The following is a 12,615-nucleotide window of genomic DNA, read 5'->3' as shown; positions in this document are numbered from 1 at the left end:
GACACATACGATGTGTCTCGAAGTACTGGCGGGAATAATGCCGTTGAAAAATTGGTTCTTCGATTTATCGCTACGTTTCCTAATTCGAAGTGAAACTATGAATCCTTTGGTGATAGAAAATTTGGAAAGGCTTATGAATATTAATCCGCAAGTAACATATGTAAATAATTATAAAACTTTTATTCAATTAGAAATAAATCCTTCTTTATTAAATTCGGACACGAGTCACTTTTACCCGAGTAGCAGTTCCTTGATAAGATTCGATCTGTCCATGACCGCTGACATCCGTGGAATACCAGATCACGTCCGACCCAACATTATTCCTTCAATCTTTGCTTCAAAAGTACGTGAAATTGATCCTATAAAAATGTTCTTTACTGATGGTTCTAGAATCGACAATGCGACTGGCTTCGCAGTGTATAATGAGGGCTTTGAAGCTTCGTTCAAGCTTCGAGAGCCATGCTCCGTTTACACTGCTGAACTAGCCGCTATTTACTGCACCTTGAAACACATTCGCACACTGCCCGCAGACCACTATTTCATCTATTCGGATAGTCTCAGCTCCGTTGAGGCAATTCGATCGATGAAACTGATGAAGCGCTCTTCCCATTTTTTGCTGGAAATTTCAGGGATATTGGGCGCTCTGATAGAAAATTCGTATAGGATTACCTTAGCTTGGATCCCGTCTCATTGTCTTATACAAGGCAATGAGAAGGCGGACTCATTGGCTAAGGTGGGCGCGTTACAAGGTGAAATCTTTGAGAGGATAATAACTAACAATGAATATTTTTCAATACCTCGCACTTTAGCGATTAACGCTTGGCAGTCTAGCTGGGACAATGGCACAAAGGGACGTTGGCTCCATACGATTATCCCTAAGGTTCCGACGAAGGCATGGTTTAAGCATTTTAACTTGAGTCGAGACTTCATTCGCGTGATTTCTCGGCTCATGTCAAATCACTGCTGGCTTGACGCGCACTTGTTTCGTATTAATCTCGCTGCAACCAATGTTTGCGTTTGTGGGGATGGCTACCACGACATCGATCATGTTGTATGGACGTGTGAAAGGTATGGTCAAACGAGGGCTTGGCTACTGGATACCCTTAGGGCCCGAGGTAGATTACCTGGGGTTCCAATTCGAGACATTCTGGCAAACTTAGATTTTGGATATTTGTTCCCAATTTACAAATATCTCAAGCTGTCTGACTTGGTCGTTTAGTCCGCTTACCCACGTAAACTCTCCCCTTGTGTGTTCTTCATTTAATGTCTGTTTTGTTTATTTATTAGTACTACCTCTCATCCAACGGGTTCGACACATTCCTGAAGAAGGCTGGCCAGAAGGTTGGAAACCGATACCATGCAAACCGTAGCTACCGAAACCACAGCTAAAGGAGGCCACCACCGGACCCTAATGGAAAACTGATACTGAAGAATAACCCCTATAAACCCCTTCCTTTTTCCTTGTTTAAAGTTTTTTTTTCTAACTGTTGAGTCGCCGCGACTATTACGGCCCCCTTCCTTACTAACCAGTGAATCGAATACCCTCGGCACATTTAAACTTTGTAAAAGTAAAAGGCCTTTAATAAACTAGTTATAAATAAAAAAAAAAAAAATAAAAACTTATAGAGAACCAATTTAAACCATCATGCCATCAAAAACACTAAACCACATTATTTAAAACGATCGTCGCTTTTCGCTTTCCATCATAAAGATCTTTTCAATTGAAAAATTTATAGAAACTAAAAAGGAAAATGGCGCGTTGTGACACAAACGATTTGAATTCATCATATTCCGAAAATGACAATCCAGAAAAAAATCTATAAAAATCAATATAAGGCGCTTTAAATAATGAATTTCTGGACAGTTTTTTCAGTGATACACACTACCAACTCAATTTTACAAACGATTTACCAAACAAAAATAATCCTAAAACTTTATCGCTTACCGCTGAATGAGTCTGAGCTTTTAGATTAGTTGACAACGTGATTGTTGTTCAACATTTTTGCCCCAATTCTAGTAGTATCGAATGATATTTTTTTTTAAAGATTTTTATGATTTTCAGGTAAAAAACATAACAATTTTTTATGGTACATTGTGCTAACCTGATCTATCTTTTTTTAATCGGAATTTAGATTTTATATTGTTTATTCGATTGTGGAAATTTATTGAAAATTATTGTTATCCCAAACATGCTACGTCTTGAATAATGTTTTCTTTGATTGTTTATGACATTTCATCTGTTGTTTTGTATAGATTGTGCTTTTCAAATACAGTTTTTTAATTTTACTTAAAAAGTGCTTTGCTTTGAAGCATGTATGTCACATTTCTAATATTTTCAAGCTTTTCTAGAAAAAACGTGTCATTTTCTCAAAGAATAAAAAAACGTAAGATCTTACTAGGGGGGGAGGGGGGGTTTTGGAAAATCTTACTTTGTCTTACCAGGGGGGGAGGGAGGGTTGAAAATTTCCAAAATCGTGCTTACGTAATTAGTGAACGGCCCCAAAGCTTTACAGTTTTAAGATTTTGATTCAAACATAAAAACAAAAACAACCCACCAGCAGGGATTTCCATAAATGCATCACTTTATAATGTTAGTCTAGACTAGAAACAAGGTGAGCTAGTTAAAATTTACCTACAAATGGTACAGAAGATGTGAGTGTGTAGAGCCAGCTCATCGTAAACAAAAACACAATTTTCAGCCCTTCAACGCCAAACTCCGCGACAATCGACACGCAGTTGTACGACTTTAATTTGTACAGTTTAGCTTTTGTCTGAAGAAATCGAATTTAAACTTCCCCGAGACAACGCAATGGAGGAGTCCGACGTTCACATCGATGTGAGTGGAAATATGGAGCCACCGAAGCAGGAATCCAAGTCTGGGTTCAACATATCCACGTAAGTATTTTTTAACCTTGTTAGATTCTTGAAGTTGACTCATCTGACTAAAAATATTATTTTTCATGTCACTACCCAGATTTGCCAACTTAGCTCGCATCCCGAGTCTGTGGGACCTGTTGCGCTCGACCCGACAGAACGTACGGCCGTGGACCGAGTTTTTGCAAACTTCCAATTTCAAAACCGTGGCCAACGTCCCGAGGCTTACGAATAGAATTGTGAGAAATCTGGCCTACTTCCAGAGCAATTATCTTTTCGTATTTCTGGGCCTAATTGTCTATTGTTTGTGAGTAGTTGAACGATCATCAATCTTAGGATGAAGAATCTAATGATTTTTTTTTTACAACAGACTGACATCACCGATGATTCTGATCGTACTGGGAGCTGTTCTATATGCATGTTATAAAATCAAACAAGCCAATGTTCCCGTGGCATTCTTTTCGCGTCAGCTGAATACCAATCAACAGTGTGTGGCCGTTAACGTGGCAGCGATTCCTCTGCTTTACCTGGCCGGAGCGGGTGCAGCAATGTTCTGGGTTCTGGGTGCTTCCTTTTTCGTCATCTCACTACATGCGGCTTTCTATAATATTGACGCAATCGTAACCGAGGACACCGAATCTTTTTTAACCGAGACAGTCTAAATTGCCAAGAAATTAAAAAAAAATGTCAATTATTATTAAACTAATTAATCCACTTTTGATTTTATATGTTATAGGCACTAAAAGGTTCGTTTCGAGTGAAATTGAACGAGAAGTTTTGAATAACTAGAGTATCGAACGAAACGAAACTCATTTTATTGAGCACATGAAGTTGAACAGATAGTCTTCTGGGCAAAAGTATGCATCCTAGATTATCTAATCTATTGATTTATTTATATAACTATAACTATACGTACTGTTTCTAATCTATCATTTTATTGCACTGCGCATTAGGATTACAATTAAATACTATAAATCCACCAGGTGGATCATTCATATCTGAAAATCTATTCGTTTTATGATACAAAACTGTTTGTAATACATTTTCAAAAAAAAAAATATTTTCGGATGGCTTTTAACTTTTAAATTTTCAGCCAATTAGGTATTACTTATTAGCTCTACTTATACCGTATTTGTATGCCAAGTGTTGCACTAGTGCACCACTAGGTACTGTCAAACTGTTTGTTTATTCGCCTAGTGTGGCACTAGTTTTGACCTGTTGTTGGACTGACATCGGGCGATAGCGCTCCGAAAATTTTGTCAGTGTTGCGAGAGGGCGTGTGACGTGTGAGTAAGTGAGGTAGCAATACACTGGCGACGATTTGTGTTTGTTTTTATTGGGTACGGTGAAGCACTGAACGAGGGAAGAGAACAAAATATTTAATACGGTATTACTAATATCTTATTTGCAGAGCTGCAAATTATCAGTGTCAGACATCCAATATCAGTCTGGTAGACGACTTTGATATTCTTTCGATGACATTGACACTAGACGTTGGTCAAATGGAACGATATTGACTGAAATTTATCAGCCTTGCTTATTTGTTTTCTCCCCTCGTTCAGTTTTCCGCCGTACCCGATAAAAACAAACACAAATCGTCGCCAGTGTATTGGTATTTACCTCACTCACACGCTCTCTCGAAACACTGACAAAATTTTCGGGGCACTACCACCCGATGGCAGTGCAACACCAGGTCAAAACCAGTGCAACACTGTCCGAATAAACAAACAGTTTGACAGCACCTAGTGGTGCACCAGTGCAACACTCGACATAAACAAATATTGTATTATCTCTTTCATTGAAAATTGGATTTCGTGCAATGTTTTGCAGTCGCAGTAATCCGTACAAAGGTTGACTGAAAAGAGGTTAGCGTGTAGAACTCCGACAGATTTTACACTGATTTGACAGGTCGCACGAATGCGTAAGTTCGCACAAATGTCGCAGTCATGAGTGCGCAGTCCATTTTAGTGCGCTGCGATTAATATAAATTTTAACTCATTACAGTAACTTCATGAGGAACAGGTTCAGATTAATTTTATTCGTTTTCTTTTGTTTCAAATTTTGTGTAGGGGGAAATTTTTTTTAATGGTTTTTATTGGTTCACAAAATTATCCATTTACCGGACTGTACTATTTATCGGAATTCCATTTTCGGACTATACCATATACTGGATATTCTTTAATACGTATAAGTTGGGTTGTATCCCCATTTCCCCGAAAATTTCCGTCATGATGAACCTTCCCCAAAAAAAATTTCACCACACGCAGAAAAAGAACGGGGGTTGGTTTCAACAAAACGTTTTGTTGTTTTTTTTAATAAAATCTATGCATAATTTTGAGTAGTTCTCATAAAAAAATCAAATTAAAATAAACCTCTAAATTTAATTTTTTCAACTCAACTCGATTTTTTAAATCAAAATACCACACTAGAGAAAATTTTCGATTCGTTTTAATTATTTGATTTTATCATTTTCCAATAATGATTTTATTGAAATTACACTGTCATTTTTTTCACTCAATAATGCTTAGAATAAATTCAAATGAAAAAGTGCATTGTTTGGCAACATTGGTGTAGAAGAGATATTGAAAAAAAAAAACAGGAGAAGTCAATTTGTCGTCCATTTTGTGACAAGTAGCCGCGTTAGTTTTTTCGGTCGTGTAATTTTGTGAAATTTGTGAAATTGTCTGGTTTTAAGCGTTTTAAGGTAAGTCTAAAGTAATTGTTCAAGTCTTCGGAGTTGAGAGGGTGAAGTTTAGTTGAAGAGCTCCCGATAGCAAAGTCATATTTCCAACTAAATTTTCTTCAGATAAAGCTCGACATCTGAAGAAAATTTAGTTGGAAATATGACTTTGCTATCGGGAGCTCTTTTGCCTGAGGGTAACGTATTTAGTTGTAATTTTTCAGATAAAACACATTTAACATGAGTTCTAAAGTGGAAATCCTCGAGATTCAAAATCTCGATTTGGATCTCTATCGATTGCTCCGGTCTTTTGGGATGTCCGATGAGGGCATAACCATTGTTATGGGTAATCCATATTATGAGGTAAAACATTTTTGATAATTTTACACTTCATTTTTTCCCTACAGATAGCAAATACGACATAGAAAGTTTGAAGCATGTTGATCGCCATAAACTGGAAGATTTGTTGCCGTCACCGTACGATTTAGATCGGGTAAAATGCATTAAGGGTCTGAACCGATGGAGAATTTCCCAGGTAAATGATGATTAGTTTGATTTTTAACATCCACAAATCGCATTTTAACTTACTAAATTTATCGTTCTTGTTTTATTCATTTTTGCGTTAGGAATTGACACCATTCTCGCAAAATGACAACAAATCGCATGAGGATACCGAGAGTACAGGAGCTTTCCTCGCAACAGATTGTTCTCCAATCCAAAAACAAACAGTGAGTGGTTTCAATTTGTATTTTTCAGCCTACACATTTACAGTTCATCTCTTCCAGAAATTCAACTATTCGAACAATTTAAGTGTCTTGGAATACATCGAATTGGACTTGGAGGCATCTGGAACTCCAGTCGACGAGGTATCGGTCGATCTCATACCAGGATCATCAGTAATAAAAAAATCGCTGGTAAGACATTAATTTTATTTTCATTGTGTTATAACTTAAATGTTTAAACTCGTTTCAATCTTTATAACGATTTCTAATATTCTTGGTAGATAATACCTTCACATTTACATAATTTTAATGGAAATTCTGAAATAATTTTTCTATTTCTTAAATTTTCGGATTTCATAGGACTTAACAGTAACATCAGGTTGCGGCACCTTGGAAAACTCAAGTTTAATAGAAGTGCCTTTGCCTAGAAGTAAATTTTCGGCAACATATTTCATAAATAAGTCCGATAAAGCCAAACAAGTTATCGATGCGTATCGCAAGACGAAGTATCTCCCAAAGGATCATAAAAAAATTATCACGCACATCGTGGTAGATGAATTCAAAGATAAATTTGGAAAATTAACTAGGCAGGAGCTAGCGGATCGCTCTTTGGAGCTCTACAAAATATTTCCAACTGAGCCTAAGGTATGTTATTTAAATATTTTGATTGGAATCTTTAATACCAAATCAGAATATGAGACCAAAACTCCGTCTCACAATTTCCCCTTTGTTTGGATAACGTGCCGCTATTAAGTTAACACCATTCTGATACCGTATCACATAATAGATGTTATTTTTAAACTGCAATTTGCAACGATAAATATTAATTTCATTCTGATAGATTAAACAACTGACAAGCATGTTAAGTTGGAAACCCTCTGATATCGAACATTTTCAAGTTTTTGCTTAGCTAGTGTGTATTTTTCAAAATTTAGAAAATTAACTCAAATGATAAACATTAAGCCAATATGAAGCTCCGATCTCTGGGACTTTTCAATTGCTCCAAACAGTTTTACTAAACGTCTCCGGACAGCAAAAGAAGTTGAAAAAATGACTCAGATTACAAGTGTATATGAAACATTTGGAATGGTTCAATGGAAATCAAAATCGAAACAAACGAAACGCTACAAGTAAAAATAACATCTTAAGTAAAATCGAGCTTTGAGACCAAGAGTGATACCTGAAAATAACCAAACGGAATTTTTATTTCTGAATTAAAAGATTAATACCGAAACCGATAGCGAGCTGCTTTTGCTGTACAGTACTTGCTCGTCAATCGGACGTTTTTAATAGGACATGCCCGGCAACCGTACGTTTTGTTCGACGTTTTTTTAAGACATTACTTTTATTGGAATATTCTTAATGCTTATAAGTAAATGTAATACAATTAATAGGCAATATGTTGCTAGGATGAAAGTCCTCAATACCGGTTTTTACACAAACAAAATACCGAATACCGGTATTACCATCCCTAGCTAAGTTCTCTAGCATTGAACAAGTTGGATCATATGTTTTGGTAAATAATTAACAAAAAGATTGAAGTTTTTGTATTTTGTTGTTCAATGTTGGAACAGGTTTTGTGTTGCTTGTGTGCCGAAAGAATAATATGGACAAACTATTTGGTGAGTAGTCTTAAATGTTTATTTATATTGATTGTGAAAATTAATTTTGTGTTACTCCTGCAATAGGCTGTACATGAACTCAGCTGGGCCGGTGAACTCCGACTGGATTACATTTTTCATACTCGTGTATTTTGGAAAGAAGGCGACATGCGACATTTACTCAGTTCAAATATTTTCATAATAAGGTTGTATCACATTCCAGAATACCATTTTCCGGATGCATCATATTCCGGACTGCCAAAGGAGGGTTGCCACTAGCAACACGGATTTGCGAAACTTATTTGATTTGGATTTGAAAAACAGATTTGTGTCGCTCCCTGCATTCTCGATATTTGTTAATAACTTGTCGTCCGGTTAGTCGTTCACTCCCGATAATGGCACCCCGGTAAATTAAAATCTTGTACAATCTGGTAATTTTAAATATCGTAGTTTGACGGAAAATGGAATTCCGACGAACGTGGCACAACCTCATAAAAAGATGTCTTTTATAAGTTTTAATTACTTTTAGGTTTTCGGAAAGGTCAGTGAAGCATGGAGGATCAGTCTTAGGATCGGCAATATGTTCATCTGAGATGGCCACTCGCAATACATAAGCCAGGATTATGGCGAAATTTTGTCGATAAGATGATTCCTCAAATTCAACTCACTGATATTGACAGTGTGAGGTAATGCAAAGTTCCCAATACTAGTCGAAGCGAAACAAGACATCAATTTTGAAAACCCGGTTACCGAAAACGCCACAGTGGTGAAAGCGTGAAAAATATTCATTTGAAAATCATTCGCATGCATAAACTTGTTTAACGTCGGTGTGTTTCTAATCAAATTCAGAGTTGTTTCAACAATTTAACGAACGCACAATACTTGAGAACAAATAATGCGTTTTTAAACCAACATCCTTGGTGCAATAGCGTAACACCAGAGGACTTTTAAAATTATACATATTGGCTTAAAGAATAAAAGAAATAGATTCGGAAACTGCTGAACCGATTTGCTCGAAACTTGGCTGATGGAGACTTTTAAGGACGGGGAAGGTTCCTGTAATAGTTTTTCTACCCTTCCCTCACTTGAACTAGGGAATGTATTCAATACCTGCCCTCCTTCAGTGAAGATTAAGGCTCTTACAAAAAAAAAAACTCGAGAGCTGATCATGCAAACCAAAGTTGCATACGATGGTACATATTTGGGTATATCCCACACCTACTAACAACAAATGTTTATTTAGTCTCCTCACTCCGTCCAGTGTGGGGTGATCGAAGGACGGGGAGGGGGAGGGGGATGGGGGTCTAAGTTGACTATATGTACTTATTTTTGAATAACTCGCGAAATTTTCAAACCGTAGGATGAGATGGATGGAAATTTCCTATAAGTAAAAAATTTTAATACATAAATGTACCCTTAGGTATAGTTGGTATTTTTGGAGGTTAATATTTTGTTTCATGAGTGAACTGATCAATTATACTCAACTGAAATTTGATCTTCAATAAAAATGTCGCAGGTTCTACCAAGTTGTTCGAAAGGATCAAGACATGTCACAAGTTTTTCGACAATCCGGTAGATCAGCGACACATCGTAGCAACTTAATACACTTTTTAACTAGCTACGACCAAGGCTCGTTTTATTAGAAAAAATTTCTAAGGCCAGTAGATTTCAAAAAACACTAATTGAGGTCAAGTGAGCTTTCCACGATCTATAGATACATTAGTAATTGAATCGAACATGTAGGTTAGTGGAAGAGGAATGGAAGAGTTTCTCTTCTATTAGCTGTGAGTGAGGAACCAAATATTCATCTAACTATAGGTACTGTATATAGATACAGTAATTCTAAGAAAATCGAACTTTTGCCATTCAGACTGCAATATCTCAGAAACTACGCAACGCCCATTATGAAAATATTGCAGAGTGATTGTTGAAATAGAAAGCTAACATGTCTGAAGTTTTTGAACAGTTATGTCGAGAGGATAAAAAGTTACGCGAGGTACAATATTTTAGAGTTGAACCTAAAAAAAAATTCTATATAATGTTAGCATACGGAAATCATATTTTATATTCAAAACCAATAAAACTGTTTCAATCAAAAACTCTTTTCTGATTTATGGATAGAAAATATATTGTTCCCATGAATCGTCCAAAACTCTGAAGTAATCGTATTTTTCGATTCAACGGTAGCTTTTCACCCCTTTCATGAAATTTTTCAAAAACTTTAGACATGGTAGGTAGCTTTAAATTACAACAATCACTCTGCAATATTTCTATATTAGGCGTTGCGTGGAGATATTGCAGTTTGAATGGCAAAAGTTCAAAAAGTTCTACGCAGAAAATTTGGGTAAAAAGTTATGGAAGTTGAAAGTCGAAGTGACACTGACCGTGCTTCCAATTTCTATACCATTATGAACAGTACTGTACGTACTACCTTAACGATTAACGACTACGAACTTTAAAAATTTTCATGTAAAACATTATCAAATTCAAATATACAACATACACACAAATATATCACTAAATAAGCAGAAATAAACAATATTTCAAAACTTTTTTTTCAGTACACATGGTTTCGCCCAACGTTCGAAGTCAAAGCAGATGGAACGAAACGACATATAGGGAAGTATGCTAAAGGAACTCTATACGATCGCAACGTGAACTATAAACCCATTGCTACTCAGAATCGTCGTTTGAATATCATCAAACCCGTCGAACCAGTCGTCATTTGTAGAAGGGTTTTTACTCCAGCTATAAGTAAAAATGATTATTCCCATTCTTTAATTCGATTGAACATTTTTTTTGTTTTTATTTTTCAGAGGAGGCATACAAAGAAACCAAATTATGGTTTCGCCACCACGAAGAAGACTGGGAACAGCTCAAAACTAGATGGATTAGCTCCAGTGACATACGAACTTATGAAATATTAAACAAACCTGAAAGAACCATCGAAGATATTTTATACGAATATCCCATTTTGAGGAATCCACAAGCTTATGGATTAATTCAAATTGATTTTCAATTTCGATTTCCCAACAAAGAAGAATTATTGTTTCAGACGTGGCCTGGTATAATAAAAAAACTGTATTCAGTATTCGAAGTTGACGTCCTCGATAATGGAGGTAAAAGCCTTCTAAAGATTCTCGAAAAGGAAACTATCAGCGATGGTAAATATTCAAATCATCAGCTTGCCAATAAAAAACTAACAATAACAAAGTTTTTACAGACAGTCGTGATTGCATCATTTTCACGCTTCTAACATACCTTCTACCCAGTCCCATGGTATGTTTGAAAAAAGGCTTAAAGCGTTGGCGGCCGACATTCGCAGAAACAAGAGAAGCGTATTTAATGTTTCTCACCGATCTCTCCGAGGTTGAAGGGTACATTGAAAGATTGTCAACACGCTACCAACAGAGGAATCTCCAGCCGAAACCGCTTCTGATAGCAGTTGGCCCCAGCATCAGTTGCTGCTTGAAATTTCTTGTATATTTTCAAGAAACGTATTATGAATTTCGAACATTTCTGAAGGCGTTAGACATCTGCTATAAACTTTTCAAAACGTATGGATTGAATTTCCCGGAAGAAGCTTCTGGACCCTGGAATTTTTTGGACCATTGTATTTATGATTTCGAGGTGTATTCCATTCCGTGGGAATCGAAAATAATCTCGTTGAAGCAATATCTTCGAAATTAATTAAAATGATTCGTTGCATTGTAAAAAATTGTCGGTGGGTGTCGAACACCTTCGATTTACTTTTAAATCACGTGAAACGTATGCATTACAATTTAAATTTATATCAATGTAACTACAGCGATTGCGATAGATCTTTTGGCAATTTCCGTACTTTTCGAGATCATTATAAAAAACATTATGGATTGCATTTTGCATTTGAAATTAATAGGAAAAATTCCAACATGATAGAAGATGTTGAGGGGTGCGGTAACGAAAAGCATGGCAAAAGCAATGAAAGATTTCTTCAAAGTGGAAGGAATAACAATACGCAGAATGATAAAGATGTTGATATCGATGAATTGACATCACAAATGCAAAGAGCGAGTATAAACTTTTATTTGAAATGGTCAAGCAAAGAGAGCGTACCCAGAAAACTGGTTTTTGATTTACAAAAAGATATTGAAAGATTTTTTATAAAACCAATGGAGACAACAGTTTTGCGTTTAGCAGATGGAGGAAACTTATCTGAAGATTTAAAGACCACTTTACTGAGGGTTCTGCAATCCGGAATTCAGGAGTCGGAATATAAGTTTCTCCAGCGACTAAAAGCACTAGATATTTACGAAGATCCCATCGTGTTCACAATCAGCAATCAACTTAAACCTGGAGTAAGGAGCAACGTCCAGAAAATGGTAAGAAAATGTTTGCTATTAAATTTAATACAATGAAATTTTGTCTGACTAGAAAATTATTTCAGATTCTGTTTCAAATATAGATTTCAGATTTCTACTTCAGATTCAGGTTTCTGATTCATTTAGAGATTTCTGACAGAGCTATCTGATTTAGATTTCTGGTTCATATCTCAGATTAAGACTCAGATTTATATTTCAAATTTCAGAAATCAGATACAGACTCGAGATTCGAAATCTAAGTTCAGATTTACGATAGATTTTTCGGATTCAGATTCCTGATATTGATTGCAGATTCAGAGGTTTGATTCCGATGTCAGATTCAAATTTAAGAACCAGATTGAGATAAAGATTTTTGATTAAGATTTCTGTTTCTGAAT

At 36.0% G+C, this 12,615-nt stretch overlaps 2 protein-coding genes across 6 annotated transcripts; both read left to right on the top strand.

The window, feature by feature from the left end:
- The first annotated feature begins 2,669 nt into the window (after positions 1–2,669).
- Positions 2,670–3,637, top strand: LOC129756465 (prenylated Rab acceptor protein 1). The gene is made up of 3 exons (XM_055753391.1): positions 2,670–2,895; positions 2,975–3,181; positions 3,245–3,637. The coding sequence occupies exons 1-3, from the start codon at positions 2,810–2,812 to the stop codon at positions 3,534–3,536; spliced, it is 585 nt and encodes a 194-aa protein (XP_055609366.1). The 5' UTR covers positions 2,670–2,809; the 3' UTR covers positions 3,537–3,637.
- Positions 3,638–3,787: 150 nt separating this feature from the next.
- Positions 3,788–12,599, top strand: LOC129756106 (uncharacterized). 5 transcript variants are annotated; one of them, XR_008739410.1, is made up of 9 exons: positions 3,788–5,900; positions 5,962–6,089; positions 6,181–6,282; positions 6,340–6,468; positions 6,637–6,921; positions 10,439–10,631; positions 10,694–11,041; positions 11,092–12,238; positions 12,304–12,599. XR_008739410.1 is itself a non-coding variant. In XM_055753017.1 (9 exons), exons 2-9 carry the CDS (start codon positions 5,795–5,797, stop codon positions 11,565–11,567), a joined length of 1,767 nt encoding a protein of 588 aa, XP_055608992.1. In that variant the 5' UTR covers positions 3,788–5,578; positions 5,779–5,794; the 3' UTR covers positions 11,568–12,599. The 5 variants fall into 5 exon arrangements, 4 of the variants coding, with proteins under 4 accessions (XP_055608992.1, XP_055609064.1, XP_055608877.1 ...); XM_055753017.1 differs by having other exon boundaries at positions 3,788–5,578; positions 5,779–5,900; positions 11,092–12,599; XM_055753089.1 differs by having other exon boundaries at positions 11,101–12,599.
- Positions 12,600–12,615: the final 16 nt, after the last annotated feature.

This window comes from Uranotaenia lowii, chromosome 1, assembly GCF_029784155.1.
Source record: "Uranotaenia lowii strain MFRU-FL chromosome 1, ASM2978415v1, whole genome shotgun sequence".
NCBI lineage: Eukaryota > Metazoa > Arthropoda > Insecta > Diptera > Culicidae > Uranotaenia > Uranotaenia lowii.
This window is presented reverse-complemented; position numbering and strand designations above follow the sequence as displayed.